This window comes from Brachyhypopomus gauderio, chromosome 7 (genome assembly GCF_052324685.1).
Source record: "Brachyhypopomus gauderio isolate BG-103 chromosome 7, BGAUD_0.2, whole genome shotgun sequence".
NCBI lineage: Eukaryota > Metazoa > Chordata > Actinopteri > Gymnotiformes > Hypopomidae > Brachyhypopomus > Brachyhypopomus gauderio.
In genome coordinates, this window is record NC_135217.1 from 22,738,353 (window position 1) to 22,756,782 (window position 18,430).

Genomic DNA, 18,430 nt, shown 5'->3' on the forward strand with positions numbered 1-18,430 from the left:
AGAGGAAGCAGGTCTGTATGAAGTCACACACATTCTGACTCTGGCTTCGGGTTGTATTGTTTAATGTGCCATCTGGCAGTTTTATTGCTCCAGGGACTTACCGTTTTGCATGCTGGTGAACGGGAGCGTGTACTGGCCAATGAAGTCGTTGGCCGAAGAACTGTCGTAGTCCTCCACCACAAAGCGCACCATGGCCAGCTCCGGCACGTTGATGACGAACACGAAGGTTTTATTCCACATCGGGTTGAACCCTAAAGGGAGGCGACGTGAAATGTACAAATACGACATTCATCGGCATAGAGCGAGTAGGGTGTAGGCAGCAGGGTGTAGGCAGCAGGGTTTCAGAGGGTTTTGCCTAGACTGTAAGGTGGTGAAGGGTGATGTTCCCACTTGCCATTGTTATTGATGCGTGCCGTCTGGGCACTGGCTTTGTCAGCTTGCACTCCATAGATGGACACGCGCACAAACGGGTCCACGATTGATGACGGTTTATCCTTGTTCAGCTTAGGAAGCTGCTGGCCAGAGATAACCTGAGGGGACACGACCAGGGGACGTTTTTACACTTTAGTTGCTCTTCTGCCCAAAAAAAAAATGTTTAGAGCTCAGAGCTTTTGATAAATGCTTCAATGTTATTGGCTTTGAGCACACATGGGCAATGAGCACCACCTACTGGACAAAATCTCATGTAAATCTACATAAGACATTGGTAGCCATTTAGAAGAAACTCATGTCATCCAATTACACATTATATAGTTAATTTAATTAATAATATCCAAATATGCTTTTATGTTAAATTAGTTATTATTTGGTTGCACAATATTGCAGTGCAGTATAGTATAATTTGGTATAAATGTAAAGACCATGATATGCAGGGACTTCTTCCTCAGCCATCGTCCATTGGTAAGGTTGGAAGCATCAAACTTAAAATCTGGAATTCTCATGAATTCCGGCTTTAGGATGTAGCCACACTTCCCGTTGGGCAGGAAGCGGCCTTGATTCAAATCCATCTCTTTGCTTGGTGTTTGGAAGTTCAGAGCCACTGTCGGGGCAAATGAGAATATAAAAGTCAGTTAAAACATAAAATCTATAAAATCATATAATAATATAAAATAATATAAAATCAATATAAAATCATATAAAATCATATCATTCTAATTCTTTTGAATGCATTAGAGTGGGGGGAGTGGCTGTAAACCAGCACCGATTTGGCAGCCTGCGTTCCACATCTGTACAGGGTTGTAATTGGATGAATCTGTTCTGGAGCCTGCTGGGTAGATTCTGCTCAGCTTGTCCATGTTGTGGTGCACAAACGCCATTCCTGTAATACCAACATGAGATGGCACAGAAACAGACCGAACCCAAAACAGGAAAGGTGAGTGTACACTAGCTGGCTTGTTTAAACAGATCCAAAATGTCATGGGTGTCATTCTGTATTCTGTCTTTTTATTGTTGATGCAGCGGCTGACAAAACCTCAACGTGTTGACCGCAAAACAAAGTCAAGCAGTTCTGAATTACCTGAAGTTTCGGCCAGAGTCTTCGCTTTGGCTTCCTTAAAGGAGGCCATCTCATAGAAGGCCTGTTTCTCTCTTGATTGCTCAAAGCCACTGAAGTGGACGCTCTTGCAGTAGATGACCAAATCGGACAGCTCCTTAGCAAGCTTGATCTTTGATTTCTAAAATCCAAAAGATTAATGGATTTCATTTAGGCATGTACATAAGTACGTGTGAGAATTCAAATGAATGGGACGTGAGCGATGCATTGGTGTGGTTGGAGGCGTGTTGGAGTGGTTGGAGGTGTGATGGAGTGTTTGGAGGTGTGATGGAGTGTTTGGAGGTGTGTTGGTGTGGTTGGAGGTGTGTTGGAGCGGTTGGAGGTGTGTTGGAGTGGTTGGAGGTGTGTTGGAGTTGAGTTGGAGCGGTTGGAGTCGTGTTGGAGCGGTTGGAGGCGTGCTGCAGTGGATGGAGGTGTGTTGGAGCGGTTGGAGGTGTGTTGGAGCGGTTGGAGGTGTATTGGAGTGGTTGGAGGCATGTTGGATTGGTTATAGGTGTGTTGGAGTGGTTGGAGGCATGTTGGATTGGTTATAGGTGTGTTGGAGTGGTTGGAGGCATGTTGGATTGGTTAGAGGTGTGTTGGAGGCATGTTGGAGTGGTTGGAGGTGTGTTGGAGCGGTTGGAGGTGTGTTGGTGTGGTTGGAGGCGTGTTGGATTGGTTATAGGTGTGTTGGAGTGGTTGGAGGCATGTTGGATTAGTTAGAGGTGTGTTGGAGGCATGTTGAAGTGGTTGGAGGTGTGTTGGAGCGGTCGGAGGTGTGTTGGAGCGGTCGGAGGCGTGTTGGAGTGGTTGGAGGCATGGTGGATTGGTTATAGGTGTGTTGGAGTGGTTGGAGGCATGTTGGATTGGTTAGAGGTGTGTTGGATGCATGTTGGAGTGGTTGGAGGTGTGTTGGAGCGGTTGGAGGTGTGTTGGAGTGGTTGGAGGCGTGTTGGAGTGGTTGGAGGTGTGTTGGTGTGGTTGGAGGCATGGTGGAGGTGTGTTGGAGGCGTGTTGGAGTGGTTGGAGGCGTGTTGGAGCGGTTGGAGGTGTGTTGGAGCGGTTGGAGGCGTGTTGGAGTGGTTGGAGGCGTGATGGAGAGGTTGGAGGCCTGTTGGAGTGGTTGGAGGTGTGTTGGAGTGGTTGGAGGTGTGTTGGAGTGGTTGGAGGCGTGTTGGAGTGATTGGAGGCGTGTTGGAGTGGTTGGAGGCGTGTTGGAGTGGTTGGAGGGGTGTTGGTGTGGTTGGAGGCGTGTTGGAGTGGTTGGAGGCGTGTTGGTGTGGTTGGAGGCGTGTTGGAGTGGTTGGAGGTGTGTTGGTGAGGTTGGAGGCGTGTTGGAGTGGTTGGAGGTGTGTTGGAGTGGTTGGAGGTGTGTTGGAGCGGTTGGAGGCGTGTTGGAGTGGTTGGAGGCGTGTTGGAGCGGTTGGAGGCGTGTTGGAGTGGTTGGAGGCGTGTTGGAGTGGTTGGAGGTGTGTTGGAGTGGTTGGAGGCGTGTTGGAGTGGTTGGAGGCGTGTTGGAGTGGTTGGAGGCGTGTTGGAGGCGTGTTTGAGGTGTGTTGGAGGTGTGTTGGAGCGGTTGGAGGTGTGTTGGAGTGGTTGGAGGTGTGTTGGAGGGGTTGGAGGTGTGTTGGAGGGGTTGGAGGTGTGTTGGAGCGGTTGGAGGCGTGTTGGAGTGGTTGGAGACGTGTTGGAGTGGTTGGAGGTGTGTTGGAGTGGTTGGAGGCGTGTTGGAGGTGGGTTGGAGGCGTGTTGGAGGCGTGTTGGAGTGGTTGGAGGCGTGTTGGAGGTGGGTTGGAGGCGTGTTGGAGTGGTTGGAGGCGTGTTGGAGGTGTGTTGGAGTGGTTGGAGGTGTGTTGGAGTGGTTGGAGGTGTGTTGGTGTGGTTGGAGGCGTGTTGGAGTGGTTGGAGGTGTGTTGGAGTGGTTGGAGGCGTGTTGGAGGTGTGTTGGAGTGGTTGGAGGCGTGTTGGAGTGGTTGGAGGTGTGTTGGAGTGGTTGGAGGTGTGTTGGAGTGGTTGGAGGCGTGTTGGAGTGGTTGGAGGTGTGTTGGAGTGGTTTGAGGCATGTTGGAGGTGTGTTGGAGCGGTTGGAGGTGTGTTGGAGCGGTTGGAGGTGTGTTGGAGTGGTTGGAGGCGTGTTGGAGTGGTTGGAGGCGTGTTGGAGTGGTTGGAGGTGTGTTGGAGGTGTGTTGGAGCGGTTGGAGGTGTGTTGGAGCGGTTGGAGGCGTGTTGGAGTGGTTGGAGGCATGTTGGATTGGTTAGAGGTGTGTTGGAGGCATGTTGGAGTGGTTGGAGGTGTGTTGGAGCGGTTGGAGGTGTGTTGGTGTGGTTGGAGGCGTGTTGGATTGGTTATAGGTGTGTTGGAGTGGTTGGAGGCATGTTGGATTAGTTAGAGGTGTGTTGGAGGCATGTTGAAGTGGTTGGAGGTGTGTTGGAGCGGTCGGAGGTGTGTTGGAGCGGTCGGAGGCGTGTTGGAGTGGTTGGAGGCATGGTGGATTGGTTATAGGTGTGTTGGAGTGGTTGGAGGCATGTTGGATTGGTTAGAGGTGTGTTGGATGCATGTTGGAGTGGTTGGAGGTGTGTTGGAGCGGTTGGAGGTGTGTTGGAGTGGTTGGAGGCGTGTTGGAGTGGTTGGAGGTGTGTTGGTGTGGTTGGAGGCATGGTGGAGGTGTGTTGGAGGCGTGTTGGAGTGGTTGGAGGCGTGTTGGAGCGGTTGGAGGTGTGTTGGAGCGGTTGGAGGCGTGTTGGAGTGGTTGGAGGCGTGATGGAGAGGTTGGAGGCCTGTTGGAGTGGTTGGAGGTGTGTTGGAGTGGTTGGAGGCGTGTTGGTGTGGTTGGAGGCGTGTTGGAGTGGTTGGAGGTGTGTTGGTGAGGTTGGAGGTGTGTTGGAGTGGTTGGAGGTGTGTTGGAGCGGTTGGAGGCGTGTTGGAGTGGTTGGAGGCGTGTTGGAGTGGTTGGAGGCGTGTTGGAGCGGTTGGAGGCGTGTTGGAGTGGTTGGAGGCGTGTTGGAGTGGTTGGAGGCGTGTTGGAGTGGTTGGAGGCGTGTTGGAGTGGTTGGAGGCGTGTTGGAGGCGTGTTTGAGGTGTGTTGGAGCGGTTGGAGGTGTGTTGGAGTGGTTGGAGGTGTGTTGGAGGGGTTGGAGGTGTGTTGGAGGGGTTGGAGGTGTGTTGGAGGGGTTGGAGGTGTGTTGGAGCGGTTGGAGGCGTGTTGGAGCGGTTGGAGGCGTGTTGGAGTGGTTGGAGACGTGTTGGAGTGGTTGGAGACGTGTTGGAGTGGTTGGAGGTGTGTTGGAGTGGTTGGAGGCGTGTTGGAGGTGGGTTGGAGGCGTGGGAGGCGTGTTGGAGGTGGGTTGGAGGTGTGTTGGAGGCGTGTTGGAGTGGTTGGAGGCGTGTTGGAGGTGTGTTGGAGTGGTTGGAGGTGTGTTGGAGTGGTTGGAGGCGTGTTGGTGTGGTTGGAGGCGTGTTGGAGTGGTTGGAGGTGTGTTGGAGTGGTTGGAGGCGTGTTGGAGGTGTGTTGGAGTGGTTGGAGGCGTGTTGGAGTGGTTGGAGGTGTGTTGGAGTGGTTGGAGGTGTGTTGGAGTGGTTGGAGGTGTGTTGGTGTGGTTGGAGGCGTGTTGGAGTGGTTGGAGGTGTGTTGGAGTGGTTTGAGGCATGTTGGAGGTGTGTTGGAGCGGTTGGAGGTGTGTTGGAGCGGTTGGAGGTGTGTTGGAGTGGTTGGAGGCGTGTTGGAGTGGTTGGAGGTGTGTTGGAGTGGTTGGAGGCGTGTTGGAGGTGTGTTGGAGCGGTTGGAGGTGTGTTGGAGCGGTTGGAGGCGTGTTGGAGTGGTTGGAGGCGTGTTGGAGTGGTTGGAGGTGTGTTGGAGTGGTTGGAGGGGTGTTGGTGTGGTTGGAGGCGTGTTGGAGTGGTTGGAGGCATGTTGGTGTGGTTGGAGGCGTGTTGGAGTGGTTGGAGGTGTGTTGGTGAGGTTGGAGGCGTGTTGGAGTGGTTGGAGGTGTGTTGGAGTGGTTGGAGGTGTGTTGGAGGTGGGTTGGAGGCGTGTTGGAGGCGTGTTGGAGTGGTTGGAGGCGTGTTGGAGGTGGGTTGGAGGCGTGTTGGAGGCGTGTTGGAGTGGTTGGAGGCGTGTTGGAGGTGTGTTGGAGTGGTTGGAGGTGTGTTGGAGTGGTTGGAGGTGTGTTGGTGTGGTTGGAGGCGTGTTGGAGTGGTTGGAGGTGTGTTGGAGTGGTTGGAGGCGTGTTGGAGGTGTGTTGGAGTGGTTGGAGGCGTGTTGGAGTGGTTGGAGGTGTGTTGGAGTGGTTGGAGGTGTGTTGGTGTGGTTGGAGGCGTGTTGGAGTGGTTGGAGGTGTGTTGGAGTGGTTTGAGGCGTGTTGGAGGTGTGTTGGTGCGGTTGGAGGTGTGTTGGAGCGGTTGGAGGTGTGTTGGAGTGGTTGGAGGCGTGTTGGAGTGGTTGGAGGTGTGTTGGAGTGGTTGGAGGCGTGTTGGAGGTGTGTTGGAGCGGTTGGAGGTGTGTTGGAGCGGTTGGAGGCGTGTTGGAGTGGTTGGAGGTGTGTTAGAGTGGTTGGAGGTGTGTTGGAGTGGTTGGAGGTGTGTTGGTGTGGTTGGAGGCGTGTTGGAGGCGTGTTGGAGTGGTTGGAGGTGTGTTGGAGTGGTTGGAGGCGTGTTGGAGGTGGGTTGGAGGCGTGTTGGAGGCGTGTTGGAGTGGTTGGAGGTGTGTTGGAGTGGTTGGAGGCGTGTTGGAGTGGTTGGAGGTGTGTTGGAGTGGTTGGAGGCGTGTTGGTGTGGTTGGAGGCGTGTTGGTGTGGTTGGAGGCGTGTTGGAGGTGTGTTGGAGTGGTTGGAGGTGTGTTGGAGTGGTTGGAGGTGTGTTGGAGGTGGGTTGGAGGCGTGTTGGAGGCGTGTTGGAGTGGTTGGAGGTGTGGACACACCTTGGCCTTCTGCTCGCCCTCTTTGGCTTCGGCGGCCTCGTCCTCCTCGGACACGCTGTCCAATTCCACTTCGCTGTTGTTGTTGAACACCACGTCCAGCTTGTTGAGACGTTTGCCTTTAACCAGGATTCGGCCTTTCAGTTCCTGCAGGATGATAAGCATAAATATTGAGCTCCGCTCTTCCACAGGCCTGTGGGACACACTTTCAGATGGGGCCATTTCCAAAAGATGGCATTGTAAAATGGTGGGTCCATTCAAGTCAACATGACGCAGTCTTGTCGCTATGTACACCACTGTCATTGGAAAGGACTTAGTATAGCAGGTTCATGCCTTAAGCTTGAGAAAAGGTATAATTTACAAGATGTGCCTTTCAGGCAGAAGCACTACATTCCTGTCCATCATTCCTTTCATAAGTAGACCTCTACAACTTCTGAAATATGAGCCTGAAATATGAGAGATGTGGGCCTCCTCCTTGTGCATGTGGGAGTCTGTTTTGCGCAACTCTTTCATGTCAAAGTGCATTCTTGTCCTGCCCCAAATCCGCAGGCAAACTGGTAGGAATTTGGGACTATCACCAAGCAAAAGGCAGAATTAATTCCCAGAGGGAGTCTTTCTCCATTTCTCCTCGACAAGCTCACCACAAAAGGAAAAAAAAACACCATTACGGCCTGTATTAAACCCAGTCATCTGTGCGAAAACCTCTGAACCTCCGAACTGCTACTAAGCGAAATTAAATCTCTAAACCTCAGATCTAAAATTCCATTCAGTGCAAACAAGCTTCACAAAACAGCCAAGCTTCAAAGTACAGCTTTGGTAGGGCTGTTCTAAATCAATTTGATGCGTTGAAATATGAACTTGTCATTCTAAACTAAACAGGAAGTACACAGTGATGATGAGGAAGTAATCTGTGGAAGGTTTGCAATGGGAGGTTTTGGCAGGGCTAAGCAATCACACCAGCTCTGAATCTCCACTGCAAAAAGACCTGCTTGAGGGTATTAAATCTAAAGCTCATACATATTCATGAAAACACATCAGCCTGGGGCCAATCATATGCTATGGAGGGAGGAGCCTGAACCCCCGCTAGGTTGTGCTGATTCTATGGCCTACTTAGTGGGTACCGGTTATTTAGATTGGTATTGTTTTTCTGAGTAACATTTCAGATAAACCGTGGTTCTTTCAGTAAGATCAGCATTACAGGTACACTATTCACTGTTTCAGTAAGATCAGCATTAGATGCACAGTACTGCATGTGTGCTGCATAAATGCCTCTAACCTCTGGTCCAGGAAACGTGCTGGGCATCTTGCTCCCGAGAGGCTTTGTGAGAAGGGCGCTGCCCAGGATGGAGGTCATGTGTCTGGCCATGACCTTCTGCTGCTCCACACAGCAGTGGTTCTCCAGCGACAGGATCACTGGATACTCAGACGTCTGGTGCAAGCAAGACAAATGTATATGAATGTGCCACTACGCCACTGCTTAAATATCATTTATGTAAATATAATACACTCAAATTGCCCCTGGGCGGAGGGGAATAACGCTAAACACCATTGGTCGAGAGAGGTCAGAGCAGACTCACCTTGAAGGCGTAATCTCGGATGGCCTTGATGACATCCTTGAAGAGCACCTTGGAGGTGAGTGTGTGGCCATGGTAGATGAGAGGTTCTCCGTTGGGTCCATCCCAGATGTCCAGCTCCACACAACGGCAGCCTTTGGTCAGCGCCCTACACACAGCCGTGCCAGTCAGCACAACACCAACCAGCACCATCATCGCTGCAGACTACTGAACAATCCAGCCTAACCTAACGACTACTGAACAATCCAGCCTAACCTAATGACTACTGAACTGTCCAGCCTAACCTAACAACTAACCTAACGCCTACTGAACAATCCAGCCTAACCTAATGACTACTGAACTGTCCAGCCTAACCTAACAACTAACCTAACGACTACTGAACTGTCCAGCCTAACCTAATGACTACTAAACAAGCTGCACAGTCATTAACTTACATTAACTTGGCATATGCAAATTGCTTATAATTTACTAATCATAAGTCTGTTGTAGGTTTTTATTTCAGAAGAATTTCATACATCAAATCAGGGGTCATTCAGATTTGCTGCTAGTCATTCCTCATGGCTTTAAGCAAGCCCCTTTGGTTTGAGTGATGAAATACCCAGAAAGACCTCTGCTTAAAAACAACCAGATAATCTTCTATCCTGAGAGAATGTTATTACCTAATGTATGCTTCAGTGCTGCTGGGTCCTTTGAGTTGGTCTTCCATAAGATAGGTGTTGTGGGAAGAGGAGATGAAGTAATGATTGAGTGGCTGGCTCATGTCTTGGTACACCTCTCTGTGGGCGGGATTAAAGATGGAACCCTCCACACTGGTTAGGTACCTCAGGAAGCCATCTCTGGTCATATGCTTCCTCTGCTTGGCTGTATTAATGCAAATATAATATGAATATTCATGCATGTTTAAAATATAATAAAACATGAAAGTATGTTTGAAACAACCTGATTTTATTTGCAGTTGTAAGTTATCAGCAACACAATCTCTTAGATCAGCACAGTGATTTAGTACAGACATGTAAACCCAAAGGGACAGACACAGCCTTGCATCAACAGTGACGCCTGTGTTACCTGTGCTGTCTGGCTCGTATTTCTCTATTAGCATCAGAGCGTAATCCAGAGACACAGCCTCTCTCTGCTCCTTCTGCAGGAAGTCCAGCAGGTCGTTGCTGCTCATCTGTCCGTTGGTCCGGGCGTAATTTCCGTAGATCACCTCGATCTCCTCACGGGCGGTCAGCAGGTCGTAGAACTGCTTTATCTCCTCTCCCTCCAGAGTGCCGGATCTGGACGTGTCACACTCCTACACAGTGACAGGAGACACAAAAGCAATAAATACAGGAAAAACATGTGGATCTTCAGGAAACCTCATCATTTGGAAAGCAGAGATTTTAGAACAAAGTTAACATGCACTGAAGCTATACTATACAGATATGTGATGCTGTAATCTACGTAACAAATAATGATAACCATGCACAATGTTTTGCCACATTTTTCTCTCCAATATTACATTACTATTACAATTACGAATTCTGGTGTGATTCGTGTTGGTTATGTCTGTCTTTGATTGCCCTTGTTTCAAGACCTCCAACCATCATAGAGACTCTGATTTTAGTCCACAAAAAGAGAGTGGACAAACAAAACCCAGAAACTCGGATCAGCACCAAGCACTATTATGCAAGAATGGGTTGCCACTACTCTATATTTTGCACAAAAGCTGATACCCAGCATACTGAAGTGAACTGCAGAAGTCTTAAAGAAGAAGGGTCAACACTGTAAATATTAAGTCTTTGTTTAAACTGGATTTGTCAATAAAAAATCAAAACAATTATGGAATGTCTATAATTGTACTTCATTATACCATTTAAACATCTGACAAAAGGCTCTAAACACACTGAGGCAGCAAACTTTGTGAAAACCAAAATTTGTGCCATTCTCAAAACTTCTGTCCATGACTTTGAAAATGAGCAGTTGCATTTAGAATTTACAGGCTTGATCTTCCCTTTGGAAACCTGCTAAAAGTCTCCCACAGAGATGCACTGAATGACTTTGAACCCACCCAGTATATGTTTAGCACACACAGTGAACAACAATGAAGGCAGCCCTCCTGGCACAAACGCACGAGTGCATGATATTTTCTGAAACTGAGCCCTAAACAACTTCTCGTCACGAATGAGTGACTCATGGTGGAATTAATTATGGCGCATGCTTTGTTTTATGACATTGGAGCTCTTCATGAAGAGACCAACCAGTTCCCCCAGCTCCTGTGATGGTGAAGATCCACCTTGTTCCTGGTCTTAAGGACTTGACTTTGAGATCAATGCAGGCAGTGTTGCTCACTTAAGCAAAGACAGCAAGGCACAAATTCCACCGTTCTGGAATGCTTCTTTCGGTGCGAGGCAGAGGTGGTGGTGGCAGACAAGTCCGACCTTGTTCAGCACGTCATAGTGGAGAAGCAGCGTGTAGGCGGGTCTCTGAGTCTCAGAAACACCCAGTTATTTGGAAGTGTCACGCGTATGCTTGGGTGGGTGAGGTATGAACAACAACTGGAATGGCTGGCAGTTCAGTGAAAACAACAAACTCTTTGTATAGGATCCGTTCACAGCTAGATACTGCACTAGGTATATGGGCATGAACTGCAACACACTCATATATTGAAATCTTTAATTCTTTTGTAACGTGACTGCTGAAATAAAATACCAAACAATTCCAATTTTGAAATAATGAAATGAATGTGTACTGGTAGCTTTATGCAATTTGAGCTATCAAACAATAATGTCATATAACACTGACTTAACATCTGAACATATAATGAAACAATATTACATCAAAGAATCTAAATATCTTTTGCTTTAAGTGGTCTGTTGATCTTAGATGAATGGCTATTTGAATAGCTAGTGAAACCACGTCTATCAAACACATAAACTGGCATGCTGGCTAAGTAGAGGCGGTAAACCCTGGAAGAACTTTAATATGGTAACTGACCTCGAGATAACATAATCAACTTTTCATTACCTCAAACAGTTTGGCAGCATACATGTCATCCACTTGGATGTTGATGTCACGCAGGAAGTGCTTTATCTCCTTCAGGGTCATCATGTTGTCACCATTTTTGTCTGCCTTCCGCATGCAGCTGATGATCCAGCTTTGGTTCAGCTTTAAGGAGAAACTTCACCTCCTGAAGCTACACCACCCACACTTCCCCTAGTTCCACTCATAAGGTCATCTCCAAGTTTATAACTGATGTTCTAAGTGATTTCATGAACGACTTACTCTGGCTTGGAGGGTCTCACTGACCAACAGGATGATTATTTTAACCAACTCCTGCAGTACACCATGTTACTCTAGTTTGCTGGAAGGTGAACAACTGGACAGAGAGCTGTCATACTCTGTTCTCATCTAAAAACAGATCACTTCAAGAATCTTTATAGAGTGGACAATGCACAGTGAACAGCTTGAACATCTGCACTGCCCGCTGCCCCAGGAAAAGACTTGTTGTGCTGTAATAGCCTTTTGTTTATAACTTTTCCAGCTACACCCACCTTCTGGTTTTCTAGTTTAACTCTTTCTACAATGGGCCAAGAACTGTTCTGCGGTGAAGGCAAAATGTTCTGAAGTGGGTCCTGAGCTGTTCCTCAGCACCGGCTGAACTGTTCTACATTGGAGGTTGCGCATGCTCTGTAGGCCACGGTGGCGACTCCACTGAAGGATACTGTTCGCTCTTCTGTTGGGCACTGAGGTTCTGCATGTTGGTCATGACCTTCTGCAGGCCTTTCACCCACTGCTTGGCGTCCTCTGGGGAGTCGGCCACCAGGTCGAGGTTCTTGCGTTTGCCTTTGAAGATGATGGAGAAGCACAGGTCCTCCAGGGAGCTGTCGGTGTACTTCTGCAGGCCCTCCGACTGCCGACCGTGCCGCACCGATTCCACGTCATCAATGGAAACTGTGGGCATGACAAAAGAGCCACTGTCAGTTGTAGGGTGACTGGTTTCACGGGAGACATGTTATGGAGGTAACGTGGTACATTTTAAAACTGAAGAGAAAACGAGTAGGAATAGAAATGTTCAAAAAGTAAGTTAAAAGAGCCCCAAAAGCATGTGAAGTCTGAGGATAAACGTATCCTCTGTGTGGCTGGACATGCACGAGTGGGAGCTGATGAGGGGTGGGGGTATTTAAGGTATTTGAAAGAAACTAATCTCGTGACAATGTACAAAAGCGAGTTTCATACCGCAGACAGAACCACCACACATCACTCTCTGCAGGCTCAAATCAACAGATTTGATGGTTAAGTACCACAAACTACATTTGACAATTATCTGAAGGTACTATAACTACAGAAACACACTCTCTATTCTACTCTCTAGTCTTTTCCTTGTTCCAAGTTTTTCTGTAATAAAAACTAGAAGCAATGTATATGGCTGTAGAATGTTAGATAAACCTCCTATACAAGCTTACTGTTCCCAGCTACACAGTAGGTGTTGACTTGTCAGCTCTTAGGAAATCAGATCTTAGCAAATCTTGATCACATGACATCAGAGTGATTATTTAAAGAACTTTATGGCCATGATAAGTCAAGGACTGCTATCATTTTCCATTGAGAAGGACTGATTATTTTTGTTACTCTATGCTCACAGGAACAGATCCATTGGTTGGTGTTTGGCCAAGCAGGTCTTTGACCCATGGCTCTTTGGCCTTTGGCTCCAATAATTAGAAAAGATAACAGATTAGGGTAATATGACCTGCCCCCTTTGCTCTTTGAAACCTGCAGCTCTGACCCTCCTCCTTCTGCTCTTGCCCTGCCCCTTCTGCTCTAACCCTCCCCCTCCAGCTCTGACCCTCCCCCCTTCTGCTCTGACCCATCCCCTTAAGCTCTGCCCCTCCCCCTGTGGGACACTGAAGCTTTGCCTGTTGTGTAGTAGTTTAACTTTCCACAGAGACTACAGTGCCTGCAGCTATGACGTCATCTAATGCTATCTGTGTTCACATGGGTTGCCGGGAATGCACTGTTTCCTAATCCAAACACTATTGTAGACTTCACTGCAGACAGGAGAGAGGAGCTTGTCCTACATTTTTCTCATTTCCTGGATCCATGCGGGTCCAGTCAGTCACAGCTGGGAGGTGTACGCTTACCTAGCTGGGCCAGAGCCGGTAAGCATACACTGCTCCGCTGATGTACACTGATGTCTTCTTCCTGCTGTCACATCTGCCTGGCTTCACACAATCCAGCTCTCTGTTCTGACTCCCTTTCTGCTGGTTGTGATCACTCCACAGACATACCTTACTCTGCACACACATTACTACATTAATCTATGTTATCCTTCCAAGCTAATGTCTGATACACACAAAAAGTGGGGCTCTAAATGAGTGTGTTTTCAAAGACCATGAATATGTACATTAACAATATGTACATTAGCTCCAATATTAGAATAATCGATACAGTTGTTGCGGTTTTGACTCTACTTTTCCTGAAATACATGTAACTTATAAATGAGCTGAATAATTCAAAGAACACAACCAGCATGGGAGCTGTGTGAGCACTTGTGTGAGGAGTCGTGTGAGGGTTCATATGAGGACTCATGTAAGGAGTTGTGTGAGGAGTCATGTGTGGACTCGTGTGAGGAGTTGTGTGGACTCATGTGGGGAGTTGTGTGAGGAGTCATGTGAGGACTCGTGTGAGGAGTTGTGTGGACTCATGTGGGGAGTTGTGTGAGGACTCGTGTGAGGATTGGTGTAAGGAGTCGTGTGAGGAGTCATGTAAGGAGTTGTGTGAGGAGTCATGTGAGGACTCATGTGAGGACTGGTGTGAAGAGTCATGTGAGGACTCATGTAAGGAGTCGTGTGAGGAGTCATGTAAGGAGTCGTGTGAGGACTCATGTAAGGAGTTGTGTGAGGAGTCATGTGAGGACTCATGTAAGGAGTTGTGTGAGGACTCATGTAAGGAGTTGTGTGAGGAGTCGTGTGAGGACTCATGTAAGGAGTTGTGTGAGAGTCATGTGAGGACTCATGTAAGGAGTTGTGTGAGGAGTCATGTGAGGACTCATGTAAGGAGTTGTGTGAGAGTCATGTGAGGACTCATGTAAGGAGTTGTGTGAGGAGTCATGTGAGGACTCGTGTGAGGAGTTGTGTGAGGAGTCATGTGAGGACTCATGTAAGGAGTTGTGTGAGAGTCATGTGAGGACTCATGTAAGGAGTTGTGTGAGGAGTCATGTGAGGACTCGTGTGAGGAGTTGTGTGAGGAGTCATGTAAGGAGTTGTGTGAGGACTTGTGTGAAGAGTCATGTGAGGACTCGTGTGAGGAGTCTGCATGCATTCTGCACATCCCGCAGGACCTGAGCCCGGGACCTTTGGCTTACACCAAGAGAAGGTGGAGTCAGGGAACGCCTGCAACTCTGCTGGTTATTCCAGTGTTCCCAGCAATCAAACAGTGGAATGAATTCTAAGAATGCTTTATTAGAAAGCCGCACTGGCTGTGAAAGCTGTGGTCCATCTAAGACAGGGGTGCCCACAAGTTTTCAGCTTGCGAGCTACTTATAAGATGACCAAGTCGGAAAGATCTACCTATTTATTTTTTAGCGATGTGTGTCAATCGTTGACCGGGGGGGGTTTGCTACGAATGCTCTGCCCCCACGGGGTACTACGAAGAGGAACTAAGCTCTCCTCCGTCCGTGTGCTCGGGGAGAGGAGGGAGAGGAGGGTAGTCTGCCTCCATCCGAGTACTCGGAGGGCGAATCCAGCACGGAGGGGGAGAGGGTGAGCCCACCTCCCTCGGGAGACCGTGAGGGAGAAGAGACACCCCGGAGGAGGTGCTACACACCCGGAGGAGGCAATGAGGTGGAGTTCGGGCGGCCCTGAGGACAAAATGGAAGTGGAGGAACTGAGACACGGAACCAGACCAGCGGAGCAACCATTAAGGGGAGGTGGGGTTCCCATGATGGGTCCTCGGAGGGCGGAGAGTGAGCGCACCCCCCGGTGTCGCCCAGAGAGACTGGTCACGTGCCCACCGAGAGGGCTGCAGGTACTCCCGCGAGCAGTGTGACGAGCAGCTGCTCTACTGGACCGCCCACTGCAGCGCCTGCGGGCCAGGGAGGGTTTTCCCCCCTGACAGCCCTCCTGCAAATGAGAAGTCTTGCTTCCGTGTCTGCCTGTGCCTGTGTTTGTGTCTATTGCACAAGTAAATGTGTTTCAAACGGAACGCCACCTCGTTATTCGTTTCGCACTCAACGTTACACATCTACCTGCATTAGTAGGTTAGGGGTCAGGTGTTTCATGGGGTTTTGAAACAAATCCATTTAATAATATAGTTATTAACCAATGTACTAATATTTATTATGTTAAAATCATTCAAATCTATTGAACTGGGGTGAGTTTCCCAAAACGTTCTTAGCGCTAAATACTTCGTAACCTCATTCTTACATACGAGGTTAAGAAGTACTTAGCGCTAAGAACGTTTTGGGAAACTCACCCCTGTTCTCATATAAGGACACAATTTTCACTAACTACTTCATTTTTAATGTATAGCTTAATTTCCATAGTTCTTAGGTTACAAAAAACACCGTCATTTATAAACAGAACTGTAATATATACAGTTGTGATCAAATTTATTCAACCCCCAATGCTGCGAAGGGTTTTATGGAATTCAGTGCACATTTGTAATTGTGTTCATAATGAAATCTTACAAGGACTTGTTAAAGAACTAAATGCAACTAAGATAGCATCAATTTTTTTTGTCATAAAGTATTAAATGGCCTTTTTGTGATTTCTTCATTGACACAATTATTCAACCCCTTTACGACTACCACTCCTAAGAACAGAGGTTCATTCCAGTGTTTTCCATCAGGTATTGAAAACATCTGTGGATGTCAACGAGCAGAAATCAAGCATGATAAGCACCAATTAGGCAGATTTAAAAGGACTGTGATACTCAGCTCCTTCTAGACATCTACTGGTGTGTTTCCAAGCATGGTGAAGGCAAGAGAATGGTCCCAGAAGACAAGAGAAGAGGTTATTCCTCTTCACAAGAATGGCAATGGATATAAAAAGATTGCGAAGTTGTTAAATATTCCAAGAGACACTATCGGAAGTATCATTCACAAGTTCAAGTTAAAGGGCACAGTGGAAACGTTACCTGGTCGTGGCAGAAAGAAGATCCTGACCGCGACTGCTGTGCGCTACCTGAAGCGTAATGTGGAGAAAAATCCCCGCGTGACTGCTAAGGAACTGAAAAAAGACCTGTCAGATGTGGGCACTGAAGTTTCAGCTCAGACAATAAGGCGCGCACTGCATAACGAAGACCTCCATGCCAGAACGCCCAGACGCACCACCTTGCTGACTCCAAAGAACAAGAAAAGTCGACTGCAGTATGCCAAAAGTCATGTGGACAAGCCACAAAGGTTTTGGAACAGTGTACTGTGGTCAGATGAAACTAAATTAGAACTGTTTGGGACAATGGACCAGCGCTATGTTTGGAGAAGGAAGAACCAGGCTTATGAACAAAAGAACACCTTGCCTACTGTGAAGCATGGCGGGGGGTCAATTATGCTTTGGGGCTGTTTTGCTTCTAATGGTACAGGAAAGCTTCAACGTGTGCAGGGTACCATGAATTCCCTTCAGTACCAGGAGATCTTGGAGGAAAATGTGATGGAGTCAGTCACAAACCTGCGGCTTGGGAGACGTTGGACCTTCCAACAGGACAATGATCCGAAGCACACATCCAAGTCCACTAGAGCATGGTTGAACATGAAAGGCTGGAACATTCTAGAGTGGCCATCGCAATCACCAGACTTAAATCCAATTGAGAACCTCTGGTGGGACCTAAAGAAGGCAGTTGCAGTGCGCAAGCCTAAGAATGTGACTGAACTGGAGGCTTTTGCCCATGAAGAATGGGCTAAGATACCCATAGGTCGCTGCAAGACACTTGTGTCAAGCTATGCTTCACGCTTGAAAGCTGTCATAACTGGAAAAGGATGTTGTACTAAGTACTAAAAAATAATGTCACTAGGGGGTTGAATAAAACTGATAATGATGTGAGCACAGTAAAGACATTTGTGGTTATTCCATCATAAATATTATGTTATGTTTGTCTAATTTATAAGTGCCTCTTTGATATAATTGTAAATAAGATGACTGAAATGATCAAAATCAATGTCAAACTGGCCAAAACACTTTATTTCAGTGGGGGTTGAATAAATTTGATCACAACTGTAACTGCAAATTTCAATGAGAAATTAAAAATACATGCATCTAAGTCTCAGCAGGCTTTTTTTCATTAATGCAATAGTCCAGGTCCCTGCCGCATATGATACAACACGAAACATGGTTGTCCATGTCTGAACAGGCTTTGATCCAATATACAGCATTATAATGCGGGTCCCAGCAGGATTTGATGTGACATGACTCCCCAGGACGAGTAGCAACCCCCACACACGAATATCACGAGGGAAATATCACGGGCCTCATCTCATATGTCTGCCTCTGACAGCATGCAGTAAACTCTAACCAGTAGATCCAAATGTCCCCAGGGTTTGGGGCTTGGCAATATTTTGAAGTTCTCATAAAGATAGCAAAATCCCCCAAACAAAAACACTTGCAACACCTCTGGAGCCGTCCTAATCTGGAGCCAGCCTGATCTGGAGTCAGCCTGATCTGGAGTCAGCCTAATCTGGAGCCATCCTAATCTGGAGTCAGCCTAATCTGGAGCCATCCTAATCTGGAGCCAGCCTGATCTGGAAAGCAGCAGATAATTGAGGCCCATCTGCTGAGAAGGAGCTGGAGAGGAAGCTAAGATATGGACCAGGCATTTGGGGACATGCGTACGGTATCTGTACGTTAGGTTTTTCTTTCCAGCTGTACCTCCACCCAGCCAGACTGTTGCCCTGCAGCGACCGAGCGAATGCGCCACAGAGAAGTGGATTTGTTTTTTCCCCACTATCTGCAGTGCTGAATAGCACAAGGAAATTCCTCCTTTATTTGGTTTGCCTAATGTTTTCCTCATGTGCGTTTGGCAGATGGCCTCGTCCCAGCGTTCTCTAGTCTCTACCATACACAGATGCTAGCATAGACAGGCTGGTGTTATGAAGGCTGTTGTGGTTAAAGTACGATGCAGTAGGGGTTAAAGACCGAGGAAGACATAGATGCTCACACGTGTCATTTTTCTTCAAACTCTTTCGGGACTCATGCCAGATGGTCTTGCCGTCGTCCTGAAGTTGGAAGAAACGCTTCTTCTGCCAGGAGTTGGACTTCACTTTGATCAACTCCCCTCCTGCCACTAGATGCTGCAGGTCCATGTCTCCCTCCAGACCTGAGGTCACACACACACACACACACACACACACACACACACACACACACACACACACAAACACACCATCAACATCAACATCAAGTGTAAGGCATATCCATGTGGGTCAGCCACATACAACAAAC

General features: G+C 48.0%; 1 protein-coding gene across 2 annotated transcripts in view; it reads right to left on the reverse strand.

Moving 5' to 3' along the window:
- Positions 1-18,430, reverse strand: part of plcd1a (phospholipase C, delta 1a) — a 28,043-nt gene that overhangs the window by 1,628 nt on the left and 7,985 nt on the right. For both annotated transcript variants that reach the window (XM_077012654.1, XM_077012653.1), the window contains exons 2-14: positions 18,147-18,305; positions 11,723-11,951; positions 11,025-11,154; positions 9,084-9,312; positions 8,678-8,879; positions 8,022-8,166; positions 7,721-7,873; positions 6,448-6,591; positions 1,517-1,673; positions 1,202-1,318; positions 861-1,039; positions 395-530; positions 102-251 (exon numbers count right to left, since the gene is read on the reverse strand). In XM_077012654.1, coding sequence (XP_076868769.1) covers positions 102-251; positions 395-530; positions 861-1,039; positions 1,202-1,318; positions 1,517-1,673; positions 6,448-6,591; positions 7,721-7,873; positions 8,022-8,166; positions 8,678-8,879; positions 9,084-9,312; positions 11,025-11,154; positions 11,723-11,951; positions 18,147-18,305 — 2,130 coding nt within the window. The remainder of the gene's footprint in view (positions 1-101; positions 252-394; positions 531-860; positions 1,040-1,201; positions 1,319-1,516; positions 1,674-6,447; positions 6,592-7,720; positions 7,874-8,021; positions 8,167-8,677; positions 8,880-9,083; positions 9,313-11,024; positions 11,155-11,722; positions 11,952-18,146; positions 18,306-18,430) is intronic.